Source organism: Branchiostoma floridae, chromosome 3 (genome assembly GCF_000003815.2).
Source record: "Branchiostoma floridae strain S238N-H82 chromosome 3, Bfl_VNyyK, whole genome shotgun sequence".
Lineage (NCBI taxonomy): Eukaryota > Metazoa > Chordata > Leptocardii > Amphioxiformes > Branchiostomatidae > Branchiostoma > Branchiostoma floridae.
In genome coordinates this window covers 17,374,037-17,395,180 of record NC_049981.1, presented here as the reverse complement: position 1 = coordinate 17,395,180, position 21,144 = coordinate 17,374,037, and the positions used below count along the sequence as shown (strand labels likewise).

Here is a 21,144-nt window from a genome sequence, read left to right as displayed (position 1 = left end):
TCTTTAAAGTCTTTGGCAGCTCATAGAATTGCTGACCTTTGAGTTTTCCGTCGCGCTGAGAACGCGCTGGCGTCGCAGTAGAGATTCCACTAGAGCAGCATTTTCTGCCATCACGGCGCTCTCACGGCGATGGGGCGAATTTTCCATCGCCGAGAGAGCGCCGTGAGAGCGCCGTCAAGTGGAATGGGGGCCTAAGTTACATAAAATCAATTTACAGTACATCAACTTTATGGCAACGTCAGGGTCTCCCACGCAGTTTAAAATGTAACTACATAGATATAAAGATGCTAACATATTTATGGCACAGCTTTATAACGATACAGAAACTTTTCATTCAACAAACTCAGTTTTGAGCCAGCCAGTACTTTGAACAACCTTCTGAACACATAATGAAAGGAGTGGTTGATCAAGCCGATAGGAAGCTGAATGTAATTTCATGCTGTTCCAACAGATGTTCTCCCGGCCGGGTTGAAATATGGGGGGATGCGGGGACTGCCATTTGTTTTGCGCAGTTGTAAAGATGCATCAGGGCGTTGATAATGAACTCTAACTGCGGATTCGGACTCCTATAGACTCAACACAGATATTATCTCAACATCATTACCATGGCTCGTGGACTCTTCCATTACCAGCGGTATATCTAGAAAAATCAGCTTTTGTTACGCTTCACCATCTGCTGTCGGCCGCTTCTGCCTAAATTACCGGAGGATAAAGGGAAGTTACGCAACGCCTCAGCCATTTCCTGCAAATACGTACAAACTTTACATGTTTTTGATACAAGTAAGTTACTGTTTGGAGGGAAAAGTACAACTACAGTGACATACCATTGTAAAGTTATTGAATACAGAGCAGGCCGACGATAGAAAATGATGTATGGGGATACAGCCGACCGAACTGCCACTATGCAAGCCGCGAAGGCGCGACAAACTTAGTACAGTAGTAGGGGCGCCCGGGGTATACAGCTGACCCCTTGGAAAATTGGAAATTTGGACCCTCTGGAAGGTTATTTCCTGCAGTGTTAAGGTGAATTTTGCTTGTAGACTAATCTATTATCAGGGAAGAAATTCACAAACTTATATTTTGACACCCGACGCCCCCTGATCAGATTTTTATGTTGGGGGAGGGTGGTTGGTGGGATTACATCCTCTGCCGTTCCAACTGGAGCATGATAAGTCACTGTAGTCCGGAATATATTCCTTTCAACCAGACATATTTCTGCTATGCCGTGACCTCCATCCTCTTCCAAACTATCTGTCTCGTCTCCTAATCATACATAAACATGCAAGAGCACCGCAGTCCCAGATATGTGACTCTTGCAGGGGCAGGCCTATCAGCTGAAGAAGTCACCGTAAGCCTGAGAATAATGGATGACTGTCTATCAGGCGCTGCCAATAGGTCACGGAAGAAATACATTTAAAACACCTGAGGGGCTAGACGATAACGGGGAGCCGGGAAGCGTCTTGTGCCCAGGCTGTGCTAAGTCGTAGCTATGAGATAGACTTTTATGTACTGCTGGAAGTCTCTATCTAGATGGGTTTAACCAATTAAATAATCACAACGGCGTTATAACAATGACAAAATTACAGGAGTGACTACGATTTACATGTTAATTACCCCCTGCAAATTGAATCGAATGATCCCCCTCCCGTCCCAGGGATATAACGGGATATTGTTTTCGGTTTGTGTGTTTTGGCGGATGTTCAACTTTGTCCCCGCTGGCTCGGTAACAAAGTTGGCCCAGGTTTAATTTTGTTTCAGCTGAGAGTTAGGACGGGAGTTTGCCTCACTAAACATTATTGACAATGGCATGTGTGCGAGAGTGGAAGTTGTCCCGGTTGAAAAGCTGCATAATTGTTAAGGCAACGAAAGAAATTTGCAATATATATTTCACCACGGTTTGAGATATTCAATTTCATGCTGTCTTTGGGTTTCATCTGACACCTGGTAACATTCGACAGTCAAGATATTGCATCCATGAACAAAGCCGAAGAGATTTAGACTTCTATTATTTGAAAATCACACAAGCCTGGATAAGATGCAATAGGGCCAGGTTATGAAAAGAATATAAGCTTTAGACTATTGATGCAAAACGGAATTAAATGGAACAAAGCATAAACTACTTTGATTTAGACGAGCATCTGCCATGATATGACAAGTTTAATCTTAACTGACAAAAAACATTGTAACGTATATTCCCAAAAATGAATGCCTAAAATTGAAGATGCTATGTACTATGATGGAGATTCAATAAACAATGAAATACAAGTACATCTACTATACTGGCTGTGTAAAAGAATTCTCCTATATCTAACAATGAAATGAGTAAACAAAAGCAGTATTAAGCTGAGCAAATGCATACATACACAGTCGTCAACGTACGACTTAAGTGTTACAATTTGTCTATGGAAACTTGTCACCTTGTATAGAGTATGGCACAAGTCGTATGGAATCATTTACGTTGTCACCAAAGCTTAACATTACACAAATCGATATGAGAATTGTGAATAGTAGGTACCAACTAACACCCTTCTATATTTGGAGAACTGCATCCCTGAAGGCTATGAAAACTGCTGGCTATTACAGTTATTATGGCGAAAGGTAAACCACAAAACATCGTGGGCTGGAACTTTACGATGTGAAACAAGCATTCCAACCGCGAGAGGCACTTTGCTGATCCATCGTGTGCAAACATTTGCCTTTAAGTCCAGAGTTTTCAACTTCAACGTTTTATCCTAAGATGAATTTGCCTCGTTTCTGCAACTAAATTACTAAATGGTCTTTAAAGATGATACCACTTTTCTTACAACTCTAGCTACTTAGGGACTTAGAGTATCAGTATAAACGTCTTACAACGAGCACAATGCCCAAGCCCATGTCGTGGTTCTAAATCACTGAGGAAAGCCGTTTCGGCATGAATTGTAACTAGACCTAAAAACACCATTATGACAAAATAGAGACTTTCAAAGATGCCATATCTTGCAAGAAATATGTCGTAGCTTTATTGGGAATTAGAGTTATATAGAACATACAGTGTGACTTCTTAGAAATGAACCCCGTGAAACCTCCATATCCTTGAGGGTTTGCTATATTGGATCCATCAATCACCAGAACCCTATGATTATGATTCTTTACAGCTGCTATGAATCAGCCAGAAAGAGAAGCACGTCAGTTTTTATCTGTGCCTCAGAGCAACGAAAGGTACAGAACCGGGATCCCCCCACAAATTGCTGTGAATCGGTTCCATCCATCACATATCGTACTTATCTATATTCCATATCTATTCATCAGCTTTGTTCCTGTGAGGCAATATAAGTCAGGAAACGTGAATGTTCTTCTGATTTGCAAGCCCACATTTAATAGTGTGGAGTCCGTTGTCCAACGATTACCGAGAAACACTGTTGAAACACTAACATAATTGAAATTTCATTCGGATTCTTCGACTGCATATAGCAGAGTACTTAAGAAATCATACGAAGCTCACTAAGATCACTTGGATCATTCAACGACTAGGAGAACATTGAAAGATAGTTTAGAAACCATTTAAATATATTGGTTATCATTAATGATAAAGGTATTTCAACAACTTTATTATTGTATACAGCTCACTACGATCATCCATAGATCATTACAATGTAGCTGAATTATCGTTAGACCTTGGTGATCATGTAATGATGGTTATAGCTAATTTTCAACAACATGGAGATAATTAAGGGTTAATGACCCGCAACGAGGTGTATATGGTGTCATAACGACTGGTCTTTTGCTATAACCACCGAATAAAACCACCGAGTGAGCGAAGCGAACGAGGTGGTTTTATGAGGTGGTTATAGCAAAGGACCAGGCGTTATGACACCATATATACCGAGGAACAGGTGGGTCATTAACCCCATTATCATATAGCTTACCCACACTGACCCATTTAAGAGTAGAGTAGAGTAGAGTAGAGTAGAGTAGAGTAGAGTAGAGTAGAGTAGAGTAGAGTAGAGTAGAGTAGAGTAGAGTTGAGTAGAGTAGAGTAGAGTAGAGTAGAGTAGAGTAGAGTTTCCGGTTGAGTATGAGCGACAAATTCCTTTATAAAACATACATCTTTTATTCAGTACATAAATTTGAACAGTGAATTTGAACAACATAAAACTTGTACGTGAAATGTATTTCTGTTCCAAGGCTTGAAATAAGAACAAAGTCGATTCATTATGTTACAAACTTTTGCACGCTCCGTATTTCTCCACTCGCCCATTCTCCAATTTGTCGAGTTCGTTCGTATCAGGTGCTAAATCTCTGCCGGCTTTCCTGAGGCATTCCGGGATCCCTGTGCTTCACAGCTCTTGAGAATCTCGTTCACTACGAACCCAGACACGACTTCTCCGAAGAAAGGTAGCATTTTGGTCCTCCAGCGCCATGACCGCTACTCAATTGCGGACCGTGGTGTTATTGTCGTCTGAACTTGAATGGGCGGGGTGCAAATAATTTTATTTTCCATTTGCAGTTAAATTGGACATGACTTGAAATAGATTTTATTGTCTTAAGTATCATAGGTAATTCAATGTTGTTTTAAGACGGCAAATGTTTTCTTTGAACAACGAAACACGCACTACCGATGTTAATAGAGGGAGCCATCCCCCCTGCCATGCCTGTACTTATTCCCCTATCCTGGCAGATGGACGATTCCTGGATATCTCATTCTGATTGGCCAGCGTCCTGTTTGTCTGTCCTTCTGATTAGTTTAAACTTTCAAAAGTTTTTAATGCACACGTGCGATAATCAATAATTTAATACACGGCTGTTACGGCGTTATAACCAGCATGAAATGGGGCCTTCTGATTGGCCCACGTCCCCTGGCTATATGATAATCAAGGTTAAAGGTCATTCGAAGACATTGATGGTCATGGAATGCTAATCGAAAAATCCATTAAAAGATATGTCATTCAACGACATGGGGGATCGTTGGATTAAAGTTGGAAATCATTAACAGACCTTGGGGATCGCTGACGGATCGCTACAATCACTGAACGACTATAGTGGAGAGTATTGGAACTATTGTTCGGATATCCGTGGGTTTACCTTGCCAGAGGAAAACTTCAGCGTTTGATGCTGCAGCCATCACATGTTAACATCACAATGGCACACGTACCTTTACGATAAAGTTTTCCTATTTATGTAAGCACCTAATGACAGCAGATCAACATTTGTGACAAGTACAGCAAATATGCTTAGTTTTATGAGACATGCGTGTGTCTTAATAGGCATGCTATAATTGAGTCATCAGTCACATCACGCCTACCGTACCCCATATTCATCACCATGCTGCTTTCTTTGCTGGTTTTCCTTGACTTTACGAGGTATTGCGCATGTCGGCAAACGTTAAAGTGTCGACGGCGATCACCCTTATATAACGTCGTCATATATCTTGCCGGTCAGTGTACTGGAACACAGTAAGACCTTCTATGGGCGCCGGTAAAACTCTCTTGTTCCTATTTCCGACCGTGTCAGGTCACGTAAACGGGAAACATTTACGTGCAGTAATTTGACAGGCGTCCGGCGTGCCGGTCTCTTGCGTGCTCTTCGTCACATGTCTTCCACCCCTTCTGCATAATTGACTTTGTTGGAAAATCCGATAAATCCGTAGACGTGACCTATTCACTGAAAATATAAATCGCAAGATGATTCGTACGCTATATACGGCCCTTTAACACTTCATTAGATTGCCTAATTAAACTGTGCGCTTTGAAATAACTTGCAAAGGGTTGCATGGGTGAAATCATTACATAAACCAAGCACCATTATCTGGTTCTGCGAAATTATACTCTTCATAGCTCATCTATCACTTTAAAGCCGCCCACCCATCCCTGTGGTATTAGAACGCCTTTACCTTGTACCTGTAGGCGTACTGTTATCTGATGACCTTGACTTTGAGACACAGTAGTTCTAAGCTTCCTCCAAAACTGTCGCAAATGGTCCTTTTGATCAGCGAGTGAGGAGGAGTACATTATGTATGAGACGTGATGCTGAGATTGTCTCCTGAGATTCTTTACTTCTAACAAGATTACGACTCCAGCTTTTACCGTCCGATGTTCACGATTCAAACCCAGGCTGCCTCTGGTGACTCACACGCGTGCAGAATTTGAGCTGGCCAATTTTCCATCAGCCGTGATGTCTACAAATCTGCTCCACCTGCCATCAGTCACCTTGTACATGACCCATAGATAACAATTACTCCGGCTTATATTATACAGTGTATATGTGGGAGGGGTAGTGTAGTCGTTTTCTCAATTGTACGAAGTGATACTGGGCAAGTCGCCATACAGACACGCCTTGACAAAGTACAGAACACATGTGGCACCGCTTTTGGATTCTGGGTTCTTGCCAATTCATTTAGCCTCCCTCTCTCGTCCATCTGCCCATGCCGTGAGTTTTGATATTGAATGTTATTTGCCTGACTGCGTCTAATGTAAGCGGACATATCGACATGTTCTATGATAAAAGGCCAGGAGTTTTCATAATGACTTTGAGCGTGACGAGATTTTAGACAGAATGGGAAGTCAATGGTTCTGGTGAATCAGATCATCATCGGCAAAAACGTTATCATCCAACTTTTATGGAGACTTTCAAGGATAAAGAATTTTAGATTGATTTTGTGTATTTCATAATTTGATTCATGGTTTCCATTGACCTGTCGGTCTATGGCCTCTCTTACCAAGCAAACACAGTAAAACGTATTGAAATATGACATCACAACTAGCCGTCAAAGTCGTCCTTCTGTTTTGACTAGTTGCCCGCTCAACAGATTTCCAGTCAGCTCCTGCCCCTCTGTGTTACCAGCTGCAGACTGGTCCGTGGGTATTACACATTTTGTTGAATTTAATTCCCTAAGGCCCTGTCAGAAATGCGATAAGATAGTGAATTAACATCACGGCAATTCTGGATATGACATAAAATGCATTTAGTTGATTATATCATTGATAGTCAGTTATAAAATAGACAACTATAAAAGCTGCCTTTATGGGCACTAAAATTCCACTTGTTGACAGGATAAGCTATATCCTATACCACCGTACTTTTGTTGGATATCCTAACCATGTATCGATACGTAACATTTGAATCATTGATATCTTCTTTTAAACAATCGCATTGAAATCCATTTATTCTGTTAGAAAATAAGTGACTCCAAAACACGCATTAGAATGATCACCCAAAACTCTCTTCGCACACAGAGGCACACAGAGGCCCTTTAAAGCTTTTATGCAGAGACTTTTTCAAGTGTTCTAAAGAGAATACTTTAGCACGACCTCCAGAAGGATCTTGGAAGGTCTCGTGGCAATCAATCAATCGGTACTTGCGTACCCTCCCCTCCCAGTCGCTCTAATTAGGTTTGATACCCCTGGATCTCTCTAAAATATATTTCATCAAGGTTATTCCTCTTAATAGAAATTGAAGAATCTAGCTCTAACATCAAATACCAATCTTGGTGATATCGCGATGTCCCCAAAATTGCATCAAATCGTTGTTTTTTTTTACCACGGCTTATTCCCCAACTTTCAGAATTCAATTAGGGATCCCTGATTGAAGGGAACGTGCGGGAAATAGCTGTTTGATACGTATGGGCGTCACGTCTGTGGGTAGAGGTTGATGCTGCCGTCTTGGATCAGATTTGTCGTCGGAGATTGCGGCGCCTAGAGTGTCACCAGGCCGGTCCAGTCACCACCCAGGGTTTCACCTAGGGATGGAATTGCGCTTATTCCACCCGCATGAGAATGTTACCCGCCTGTTTTACTCGGGTGAAAGGTTCGCTAATTTAGGCGTAGCTAATCGTTAGGTTAGAGTAAAGAAAACTACATTTCCGGCTCCGGCGAGTATTTAGAAGACAGAGTCAGACTGGATGCAAGAGCTGTATTGTAATTCGTCTCACGTAGAATGGACTTAGATGTAAATGGAGCGAGCTTTACTTAGCGCCAAGTAGCTCCCCGGGGTTCAAATTCCTGAAAATACTCTGAGTTGTATTACAGGCCCGAGAAACTACATGGTCCTATGGCTTAATGGTGCATCATATCATATACTACTGCACTACTAGGTACATTTCTTACTTTCATTTAAAGGTAGAAGCTTGCGCACACGCAGCCATCTTTGGCAGTCCATGCAGACACCACACCACACATACACATACGCTCAAGCACAAGCACACGCGCACAGCAACAAAAACACACACACACACACACACACACATGGATATAGATATATGTACGCACACATTTTCTAATTTTTGAAAGTGTACAACAATGTAACATTTTGGTACCCGTTATTGCTATAATAGGTGGCAGAACGCAGCTGATTCTTTTCTAGTAACTGGGATAACAATAAAGTCGTAGTTCCAGAACATTGCTGCTGCCACTTAGCCTATCTGCTAATTATCATTACAGTGTAGACCACATGCCTAAGTCGTAGAAAGGAAAAAAAAAGTATCAACTCGAAAAGGAACTCAATACTGACAACTTTTGGTTTTGTTTGTATCAGGCTAGACTAAATATATGCGTATAGACATTTGCAACCGAATCCTACTGCAATACAGCGACCAATTGGCACTCACTGCTAATTAGCTTACCAGGAGCTCAAGCATTCGTGATGAGCCTTAATGGTTCACACTGCATTAACCACGTAACGAGATTTCCTTTTTCTTAAACGTCCATTCCTATTTGGTGGGGGAGGAATGATTAGAGCTTGATTGTATTACAAAACTTACATTACTACTCTTCGAAACACTAATCATGGTTGTCGTAGACTAACGAGAGCAACATAGGTATACACAGTCGTTACATCAAATACTACTCTCATATCATTACAAGATTAATATTGGCAAAGACGACAAGTCTGCAAAACCAATGCATTGGAACTAAACAATATCTGCTTGTCATGTTAACGATGCAATTTTCTAAGGAAAACATTAGAATGATGTTGTTTCGCTTAGCGCGAGCCTAGATTGATAGATGGGTATGATTGTTTTAATCCATATTCCCACTATACTGGTGTACGCAAAAGACGGTTAGCATATGAAAAAGCAAGGAAACCCGATCTTGACGCTCCAGGGAAGGATGGCACGTACATAGGTGGGAATGCGGTCTATGCAGAAATGGCTACCTAATGCGAAAATAAATGCTGGTCAGATATATTACCGCTGCAAGTTTTAGCATCCCCTTGTAATTCATCACAATAAAAGCTGAGATGATATGTGGGGCACTGCCAGCGTTCAAAGTCTGCAGTCGATTGTTAGAGACTCGCATATTGCGCATGTGCGCAATTTTTCTCACATCACAGCCGTTGGCGACGAAGCAGCGTTTGTGATAGCGTGGCTTGCGCACAGATCTCGGCTATATTCCTCCGGAATGGATTTCGCTAGTAACTACTGAAACAAATCTTTTTACTTAGCCGGGGGCAAAACATCTCAGATTGCTTAGCAGAATCTGTCACTTGATCCGAATCAGTGGACATGGGATAATTAAGTGTGTTGGAGCGTGTTCTATGCAGGCGCCGTCCCAGGATTCCTTACCTCCTCATGTGAGCCATCAGGCGTTCATCTGGCAATCTCGTCAGCACGCCCGACGATGATCTCCGTTTGCGTAAATCCTCACCTGATGGCCAGGCAGCTGCAGTTCAGGTTCGATTAACGGTCTTGGCATAAGGTGGTCTCCACCTAAACGGCGTAACGCGGCCTTTCATATACTCCTGCACTTTAAGACGAGGATTTCGAACGTCGAAGCTTCATGGGGAGATTCCGTCGTTGATGTCGTTTCAATTTATTTGCTGGTGTGAGAGGGGAGAGAGACAGACAAGGTGGGCGATCCTGCTCAAAATGTTTGGGGTGTAGCCATCTGAGTCGGTGGTGTGTTTCCCACGCGACCAAGCGTCAACTGCGAGGCGTCAGAAGTCCTTAGTTTTCCAGAAAGCACACTGACGCTCTGATGTATTTGCAAGAAAGATAAAAGATGGTTGGATGCTGGTCCGGGTCGTTCGGAGGGACTACGTGTCGAGACGATCCAATTGGCTCCGCAATTACCAGTTCATTGTGCAGTAGGAATCTACCTATACAGATCTTACGGATCCTAACTATTCTGGTCACGCTTGTTAAGCAATGGACGGCGTCCCATAATGGATGGATACGTTGTACTCTTCAGCCGATGGCTGTTGATTTTGGGGTATGATCTGTCAGTAGGTACGTCCAATCCTGGCTGTTTCGTGGCGACAAACTATGGGGGACGGGATTTGTGAAATCGCTATCGACGGTCTCCCATCGGTAGCGCGGCAGGCACCTCCCAGGATCGACCCCGTCAACCAACTCGACGAGGACGGGCAAATGGTCGCCATCCCGGAGGAACCCTACTCCATCAAAAGATGGCAAGTCTTCTGCATAATATTTGTCATTCTAGGCGCCTTCGGAGGAGTTGTATACTTTATTGTGCTTCCTATAAAGTCGTACAAGCCGCCGAGCGTGTTAAAGCCAAAGCCGGGAGACCCATCTCGACCCTTTACAGACGCAACGCCCGAGATCCCAAAGGAGTATCCTTGGGAACAGCAGCGGATTCCAAACGATCTTCAACCTTATGAATACAGATTAACTCTTAGGTTGGATGTAACAAAACATGTCTACAGTGGTTCTCTGGTCATCAACCTTCGTTGTTATCATCCCACGGAGTACATCATTCTCGACATCCAGGATGTTCGCATTTCCGATAACCTGGTGTCTGTGATAGATCTATCGACGGGTAAAATCCAGCCTGTTGCCGACACGTTTCAGGTTTCCGACCGCAGAACTCGTTACATCATCAGTGTAGCAGACAAACTCCGGGTTGGAAGTATTTATAGAGCTAACATTACAACATTTACGGGCAGAGTGACCGCCGAGCCACCGGGGTTGTATACAGCAATGCATCGGGCTAGAAGGGGCAGAGACAGGTGAGATGATTAAGGCAACGTCATATAATCAACTACTTGTTATGATAATTGTGTGTATGTGTGTATGCATGTGTATGTGTGTGTGTACTACGTGTAGGGAGCGAGACTTTAAAGGAATGTATCCATGATGTGAACACTTTGATAACATCTGTAGATAGGGACAGAAATCAATTTAAGATGGCGTTAAGTGGATTAGCCAGCACCATACAGTGACATACATTCTATCAAAAAGTATGCACAATGCATAATTATCTTAGTATGCATACATCCGCTATCACGACAGATTTGTCTTTATTGGTTTCTGAATCTGTATAAACAGCAAAGTTATGATAAAATGTTGCCAGTTTTAGCACTTTCTAAAAACATTCTTTCATTTTTCTTTAATCATCATATTAACGAACAAACATATTAAAGAAACAAGAAACAAAAACTGCTAGAGTGATTCGATCCTTTTCTACAGAAGGAACTTGAGACTCATGTATACACCCCATATGCAGCACACAAACCCTTAGCTTTCCTCATTATCTTGTACAGAAGCAGGGCAATAATCCGGCCACAGTCGATGAAAACGCAACCATGACGAGCGAAGTTAACGAGGTATCTCATTATTAAGGGAAGGGCCGAGTGATAACTGTGTCACGCAACTGTGTAGCAGACGTGCCCCAACTAGTCCTCTATAACCAAATCACCCCAGATACGCCAAGTCCTCTAAACAGGGATCATGCAACGCAATTAGCGCAGGTCTGCAACGGCATACAGAAAACTCATCAAAGGTTACAAGCAAGCAGTTTACTAAACGGACCGCCTTGTCGCATCTCTTTTGTGCGGTAGGACCCGCCTTTCTGTGTGTGCATCTTGATGAGTGTATCTCAAATTAGCTTAATTTTGGTTAGATCTTATAAAACAAAAACTATGCCGGCCCTTTATAACCGGCCATGACTGCAACCTCACTGCGATGCGGCCGAGTTATTTGACAAAGTGTTGAACTAATTTCACAGATATAAATACATGTAAAACAAATCGTTTGACACTTTGTGTGTTTTGTTGTCCATTCCGTCATAACACTAGTTTTTACAAAATTCTAATTATGAAGTGTAGTGTTACACAAATCCAAGTTAGCTCCAACCGCCATTGACTAGTACAATGGGGGCCTGATATATTATCCGACCAAGAATCATTAAGTCAACGGAGTCAAATATCGTTACAACAAAATGCACATGTATCATGTCGTTCTTCTTCATTTGTTTCTTCCTAATTTGTCTGCCCTTGTGGCTTATAAAATAATGAAATATATAACCATACAGTAATATTTCATATGCCTGTATCATTTTGGTTTTGACGCCCAAAGCAATCTACTTAAACATAACCCATCCATTACAAATAAGATGCTATTTCCATTGTAGATCTTGATGAATCTTATCAACGGACTCCAGGTTCAGTACCTTACCTTGATTTCCCAGTTGATTTCAAGCAATCTTTCAAATGCTAATTATCCAATACATTACAGACGGGGCCATTAGTAAATATTATTACCTATCATTAGTCCGGTGTTTAGATGAGCTTCCTTCTGCAACCGGTGGTTCAGAGGGAGCAGACAATTATTACCTTGGTGCAGTACGGTGAAATAGAGGGTTCAGGTAAAGGCCATTTAGGCTTCTTGATGGTCAGTGGCTTCTTAATCCAATGTGTGTTGGGCACGGTATTGAGCCTTCAATCGCCTTTTGCGTCTCCAGAAGAAGTCAGATACACATTTACACCTTGGTAGAGTGCAAAAAGCCATGTTGGCCGCCCACACTTACACATAGGTGGAGTAAGGAAAGTGTTGCTGAGAGCATTTCGCAAGGACGCACCGTCTACCTGGTTCCTTTTTACCGACCCACTGCTTCAAACCACATCAAAATAATTCCTCCCACACGGACATAATTATGTCGTTGTGGTCAGTTTGACAATTATGTCGTTGTGGTCAGTTTGATGTCCGTTATGGTTCACTCCAGGTTTATATACCCACTGGTGGCATCATGGTTGGATTAATGACCACAAGGCTTATCGTATATCGGTCCATATGTTCACTGCACACTAGATATACAGCGCCATCTTATCATAAAGTTCTGCCATAGATATGATATATCTCATATCTTATTGGCATGTTGTGTCGACTTTGAGCTTCTGGATATAGTCTACTAGAGCTAAAAAAATTGATGCTGTCATTGAATCAAAAAAAAATTGGGACTTGTTGACTGGGCAGTAGTGGGGGATGTACAGGCCTTCCCCTGACCAGTACATTTTTGTATGAATGCACAAAGAATGTTTATTTCTCACATGTGATGACCAATTTACGGTTATGTTATCTTTCTATGCCCACAGTTTTATTGTTCCTACAAATCAGTTCTCACTGATAATAACCAACAGGTGAGCGCCGTTTGTAAGATCATGTCTGGCTGCGATTTCGATTTGGCTGTAATACCAGGTCCGATCAAGTCAAACTGCAACCACTTGGCGGCAAAGTTCAAAGACAGTGGCAAGATGGCGTCAGTAACAGGTGGCTGTAAGCTATTCCTAACGCGTTTTAGATGATTCCGTAGTTTGGAGTACTTCATCCGATTTTGAGCCGAAATTGCCTTTCCGTCGGTACGCTTCCCTGGTGATTGGATTTGTTATTGGCATTCGGAGCCACGAGAGAAGGTGATCGTTACTAATCGGGATCCAGAGCAAGCTCAATGTCAACGCAGTGACCTCTGCTGCGCAGTTGTCTGTGACGCGCCGCAGTTTCATGCATCGCGCCGACATATAGTTTTTATTGCAGCTGCGCAGTGATTCGTGTCTACTTTACTTAGAGGTAAATGAAGACTTTCAGGAACTGTATGGTTAAAGGAAAGAGTGATTACGGTCCAGTTTAGCTATTCAACTAGTCGTGACAGAAAAGACATGCATTTTGTACAGTTTTTATATGTAAATATTATGCCAATGGAACTCTGAGCCAGGGCCGCTAAACAAATGACTATGTATGTAATCATAATTACTGATACACGCGAGAAACACTTGCTGAAATAGATGATTCTATAGTTTCAATATATTTTCGCGGCAACGCCATTCAATGATGCAAAGATGATGCAAAATTAAGTTGTCGGTGATGATCTGCAGGTCTTAATTGTGCCCATATAAGACAGAAGAAGACAAATTTGCACAGTACGGAACGGAACACAACGATCAAACGACATTGAAAATGTTGTATTTGATGCCATCAGTTTAATCAGTACGATTAGATAAGGGCAGTTTACAGAACTACTTTTATCAGATGCCGCATTGCAGCACTTTTAAAATACAACATCAGCCGGAACAGTCATTTCTTCACAATCTGACATCATTGTGGATACTGCCTTGTCATTGTGACTAAGGTGATTGTTGCTCAAATGATTAAAACTTGTTTGAAACAAACCTAGAAAAACGCTGGCCCATACGTTTTATAAGATGGCCACAAGAAGTAGTTGTAGGTCAATAAGGAAACCTTTGCAATCTGTGCAAAGAGGTATTTCACAATATAATTTGATTTTTTGATACTATAACATTAGTCAATGTCGCTGCAGGCCATACCATTGAACTTCTTTAATTGCTAGAAAAGAAACTCAATCTTCTTTTATGTTAAAACTGCTACTTCTAGCAGATTGGTCTTTTTATTCAACATGGCAAAATTGAGGTAGAGTGCCAATATGACAGCGTAAATCAGAAATGGAATACAATATAACAAAATCATCTTGCTTCCAGACGTGAATACATTACAATCTTTGTTTACGTGCAGTTGTTACCTTTCATAAACCGCTTACTTTATTTGAATCATAAGTCTGAACATATCTTTTACACTGAATAAACTACGTTATGGTAGATAGGACTTCATTTCTGTGGAAACACAGTTATGGTAAATGCATACGTATTGTCGTTACGTGTGGATTAAGATTTTAGCATACATTTACAACATACAAATATATTTGCAGTCTACCAGCGTTTGAATTATATTGTCTGGGTCTGGTCTGATATACGATCTTAAGTTCTTAACGCGAATTTTCGATGATTTTCTATTAAAGCTACCGGTGACATATTCTGGTAGTCGACAGGGAATTTTATGTAGCAGTAGGGCTTCAGTCGATCCAACCCCTTTTCCATTGCCTTTATACAGTGCCGAATAACAGTTGACATGTCTCAGGTGACAGAATTGTAGCGCTATCAACAGCATATATACAGTTTGTAACATCTTTGTAAAGGCGTTGATATTCAGCTCATGTCGCCTGGAGGATATTCATAAAAGGGCCTTGCTTTGAAATTCACCTCAATTAAACTTGAAATGATATACAAGGGCATCAAGTATTAGGGGTTAACGATAAGTGCACTTGCATTAAAGTGTTCAAATTCTAAGCGAAAGGAGAAGCCGGTTAATGAGGCTTTGTAGTATTGCCGTCAGGAGACTCGGTGGCTTCGCAAGGACACCACTCCCGGGTATTTAAACACAAGAAAACGAATGATCTCTGGATAATCATATTCAATGTCAATTGGGGGCATTCTTCTTTGCATTTACGAACTTTAACCCCATCTACAATCCATTTGATAATATTCAGAGACATTCCATCTCGCTTCCCACACAGTGTACTGATAGTGAATGCTCCTGGTGGCACAAAAACGTCTTATATGACTTTTGTGACTACTTAAGTTGGGCTGGTGTTCTCCAGTTGTCTGTTCTTTATTTCTCTAGGGACTGCCAGCCGACGTCATTGTTCACTCTTCGACCCTGCACTGTACATGTCTAGTTTACATGATTTTGTGCCCAAAAGGGTACATCTAATGGTTGTAAACGTTTTATACGTATAAAGAGGATGAGCCAAGAAATGGTGATTTTCGTCTGTTCAGGATACGATTTGCTTTGAAAATAAATTTGTGTGAGAAAATTGAATGCTGGGTCTATAATAAATTTTTGTCTATATTTTTCTGTTGACATGACTTTGACCATTTTCAATTTTATTAAAATGTCGTTAAATGCAAGCTGATTCTCTTTGATATTAGTGGATGAATTTCATGCTCATTTTGATTATGGTTTGGTAATTAGTCTAATCAGCTATAAAATACAATCAACCAACATAAAGAGCAAAACATAAGGAACCTGCTACGCTAACCTGCCATAACGTTACGCACATGAGGGAGGGAGCGTCTAATTACAAATTTATGTGTCCAATACCCTCATAATTAGTCATAGTTGGCCTCTGATTCAACCTTATACAGGTAATGACAATTAATGCACATGCCAAAGTTATAGCCCAAGTCGCATATGTCACATATGGACATACTTATTCATTTGGCGTAGAAGGATGAAAGGTCGTTTGTTTGCTTGTAAAATCATACCGTCCAGGTACCATATGTACAATAATCTAGTATTGAATTAGACATGACAGTAGGATAACCTGTTCCCTAGAAATTTGCAGTAATTGAAGCAGACATGTTTTGATTACGATTTTCTTCCCAAAAGACGTCGGGTAGGGGACAGATTGGATCACTTATCCCGTCATTCATCATTATAATTGTGTAGGTCTAGACGAGACTAGGACAATCCATTTTTCAATTTGTTTCTAGAAGGAAGGTAAAAAAAATGGCAAAGACACAGCGTTGCCTTTTAAAACAAGTAACCTTATATATATATCAATAAATCATTTTTTTATGTTTGCTAACCAGAAATATTGGTCCCCTGCCAAATATATATTATATTTTACCACTCATACCAAAGATGTAATGAATTTGAATTAACGTAAGGGTAATAACGTTACCGCAGAGCCCATAAAACCATACAATGACTGTGGGACACCTTCAGGATCGTATTGCAGCTGTACTGCAATTGTTGATATCAAACTGAAATATTTCTCAGTTTCAAACGCGAACCATTGTTCAACAGAATCTCGTAAGTGTTAATGTTATTGGTAAGATACTCTATAACTTTATTGGAACTATTATATTATTGTTACTCCTTTCAACTTTTTTTACAAATATTATTTAGCCATTTCAGCCGTTAAAATTATTGGGCTATAATAAATAATTACGATATACATTCGATTGTCCTTGTAGATAATCATTATCTTTTATAACATTCGTATCTCAATTCTTTCACGCTTCTACTTTTACCGTTCCAATGTTTATCCTATTAAACGTAAAATTAAAATTTATCGCACCTCCCGCGGTGAAAACAGATGGGACAGCCCTGTATCAGTCATTACTACTTGTAACCTTGGACTTTGGGACTGTTTATTGGCTGGAGCCAGGACCGTGAAGCTGATCAAAACGAGATGTCCTTTTGGTCATTCATCTCCTACGTTAGCAGGCTGATGGCAATCTCCAAGCCTGCGTGAAAAGCTGTTTGCCTTTCCATAAAACCAAACTCGTTAAGTTTTTTGCAATATCCCAGATAGATCCTGGTGCGCTTGTGGTAGATCATCAAAAGTTATTGGATTGGAGTAGAGAAAAATGTAACTAACAAAGACAAATGGAGGTGGGATGATTAGTTGGTTTCTGTTCTGGAGACAGATACTGGACTGAGTTGCGTTGTTATTGAAGCGTTTGTCTAATTACTCTAACACCTATTTATAACCAGAGAGTTTATGTGAGCGTCCGGTTGTCCTCTTTCGTGAAGCTTGGCTCATTTAAGTGATAATTTGAAAGTTGCAAAGGGGTTTGTATTTTTTTCTCTGTGTTGATGATAATCATTTGTCACGTCACCTATTTCGATGGCACCGATGTGTTATTATGTTACCTGGTTCGCCATCCCGTCGATTTACCGTAAAGCCTGGTGCTTTTTCGTCGTTTATGTCATTCAGTATTCATTCCTCAACTAACATTAAGTGTAGAGACAGCTGGTACAGTTTCCTCATTATCAATTAATGGTCGACTCCCCTACCAGACATATGTGCAGTACCATTGTCTAGGACATTTCCTAACGCTTAGCCATATGACTTCTTGTTCAGAGAAACCCTTGCCACTGATAGCTCACACACACAAAAGCAACAAGACTGAAATGAAGTTTAATTCAAACTCAAGAAGTAAATTTGTATAATCGAATCTATGCATATTTATATAGTAAGATTTTGACAATTTAATTATAAATATATGTTATGAGTGTATAGTTTTATTGAAATATTTGACACGGCCCAAAACTGGAATGTTTAACACTGGTCACTGCTAAATATGTGTAAGATACATTGATTTATAATCGACAGAACGGTTAATTGTTATTTACAAAGATGCCAGCAAATGCTAGGAACCATGTTGCGCTTGGTACAACACTAGTAAATACCAGTGCTTGAATAACCAGACGAAGCTTGTGACTTTCTCCTGACTCACGTTTTCTGTTGTGTGCGGATTGACTTTACGCGCAGAGAATGGGCAATAATTTTGTATGAGGATCCGATGATACGTTCTAAATTGCCTCGTGAGTGATAATATGATGTTACCTGCAAGTTGTAATAGGTACTTTTATAGCTCGGAAGTGGTTATGAAGGAATCACTGATGGTCTATGAAAAAGCAGTGAACGCCCTATTGGCAGCCTTTAGCAATGGAGAAACATCCTGTAGACCTAGAGACGACTGAAGGCCTAGGCTAATTACACATGTCCGATAAGAGACGATTGTTGAAATCAAATTAAATTATAACAAAGGTGGTCCAACAAAAAAACCTATAGCTACATATAGCTATAGATTAAGCATGGAATATTCTAATGCAGACACAATGAATTGCAGCGAATTGCTATGTCCAAAATTACTGTAAATGCAGAAATATTCGCGGTGGATTAATGTTCGCGGTTTTCGAGGTGACCGCTTCACCGCGAACATTTTTCTATCATGGTATTAGACTGCAGTCTATGGTGTTACCGCGAAATTAAAACCACTGCGAAAAGTCCTTTTCCCCGCTACCGCGAAATTAAAACCCCACGAACTTAAATCCATTTACAGTATACAATTGGAGAGAAAGGGAGAAAAAAAAAGATGTTGACATTATTCATTTTCAAAAGAAATGAATAAGGCAGAGATAAATAACTGAAACATTGGAAGCATTTCATATGCGTTTGTCATATTTGTTGTTTTACTTGCCAATGCGTGTATTTTGTGGCCATTTGCAGGTTACAGTTGCATGGAAAGGGATATGTCTCTACATATAGATCGATCTAAAAATTACAGATTCCTGCAATGTCTCATACATACATTTTGATTCAACCATATGGAAATATTTCATTTATATAAACGTGACCTCTCAGTTTACCTTAAGGCGACATCACTTCATACATCACTGTCTGGAAAGTTAGACAACGCCATTTATCTTGAAAACACGCGTAAATACTCTTTTATGTGGTTTAGGCCTTTGGCTACACGAATAGAATCATATCATTCTAATGGAAAATACGTATATAAGTGCCAAACGATATCAAATCATACAATTATACCTTTCATTACGTCCCACTGGTACATAGAATATTTTGCAATAATTGAAACGCATACAAAATCAATATCAACAATTGGAATACATACGTTTGGCTTTGACAATCACAAGTATTGTTCTATCCTTATAGTATGCAATTGTATGTAAAACTAGATTGGACATCGACCCTTCTTGCTTGACGTTATATCCAAACCTTACAAAAACTCTTAGCGTATGTTAGTCTATGCTACTGACTCAGTGTTAAAAGGTTAAACTTGAATATCATGGACCGTACCAGACAAGGTCACTATACTGAAGCAAAGACGTGGATAGAACACTAAGCGCGGAATGCTTCAGAGAAGAGAATTAATGAATAGCTAATATTTGCAGCGCCCGGCTAGTAGTGTCTGAATCTAAGTGACTTCAAAACGTTATATGGTGTTACGTTCTAAGCCATTAAAAGTGTAGGCAGTTATAAAAATGGCCAATAAGTGTTCTTTAAGAAGTGTTGAGTTTGTAGCATATAAATTCAGACATGCTTTCAAGGACGAAATTCAGTCAAGAGTGGACTGCAATCTTACGCAAGATCTGTTGGATTCGTAGTCAGATTGTTTGGATGAACGGAACCGTTCCATGAATACAGATTCATGTACTTGTATATGCAGTAAATTCAATTCCTGATCCTAAAATGCCACAATATTGTGAATCAATTTCCCTAGGTTTATCAGATTTCAACTAGTTATCTTATTTATCTAAACTTTGTCATTTACAAAAACAATGACTTTCATAAACTGAATATGTAAAATATAAAAATCTTGTTCATAGCTCTTGATATCCTGTGTGTATTTACCTGAACACGTACAAGGTACATCGATCACTAGGACTTGTTGATGTACATCCGTCGAAGAGCCTAGAATGAGTAATAAGTCGACGTTCTCAGAAGAAATTCCTCTGTCTCAGAATCTTAAGTGTTCGCTTGGGGACCGTGTCTGCAATACTAAAACCATTACACCATAACGGATTTCTGTTAGTCCTAAAAAAATCGATATCTATCGAATCCACCATGACCGCATCAAGAAACTAATGGAGGATATACATAAAAACAATTCACGTGTTCAAGTTAAATAGATTCCTGTTTATTTTTCATTTGTGACAGCAATAGGCTTTACATTGGACGTTTCTTTCATGAGAAGTGACAGTCCATGCGTAAATCGAGAGCATGAGAAACATTGTCTACGATTAAAGAGAAGCACTTTAACTAATACGATAAAAGGTTGGGACCAACAAGTGAACCCAACACGGGGCCGAGCTGCCGCACAGTGCTTAACTTTATAACAGGAAAGTAGAACATTTTCTTACCCACCAACAGAAACGTAGGGCGCTTTAGCCTATCTGCAACATTTTATTAACAGTTAATGCTTACCGATCTAGTACACATTGCTTCTACATGAGTCTGTTTCATTCCTGTTGAGTGAAACGGTGCAGTTGTAGGACATTTTAGCCACACCCAAACTTACGAAGTTAAAGTACGCATCAATAAAGTCTCGTTTACACCGAGGACGATAGGCTAGTGTCTATGCCACGTATATGGCAGAGGAGCAAACATTTTCTTATCTTAATCCCATCTTTTTCTTTTTAAGGGTTATCTAGAACGACGTTTCCTTGTGCATAACCTTTGGTTGTCGAAATGGTATAACTCTCTATCTTGCTACCATCTCACTATCATTTTTTTAAAGCTTGTGTTCAAGATCAATAACAACTCG

The 21,144-nt window shown here is 40.4% G+C and overlaps 1 protein-coding gene across 1 annotated transcript in view; it reads left to right on the top strand.

Annotated features, from left to right (window-relative positions):
- Nucleotides 1-8,295: 8,295 nt before the first annotated feature.
- The window catches only part of LOC118412679 (aminopeptidase N-like), a 36,969-nt gene continuing 24,120 nt past the window's right edge, over nt 8,296-21,144 (top strand). Inside the window, exon 1 of the mRNA XM_035815693.1 lies at nt 8,296-10,941. Within this exon, the coding sequence (XP_035671586.1) occupies nt 10,238-10,941 (704 nt within the window). The 5' untranslated portion in view covers nt 8,296-10,237. The remainder of the gene's footprint in view (nt 10,942-21,144) is intronic.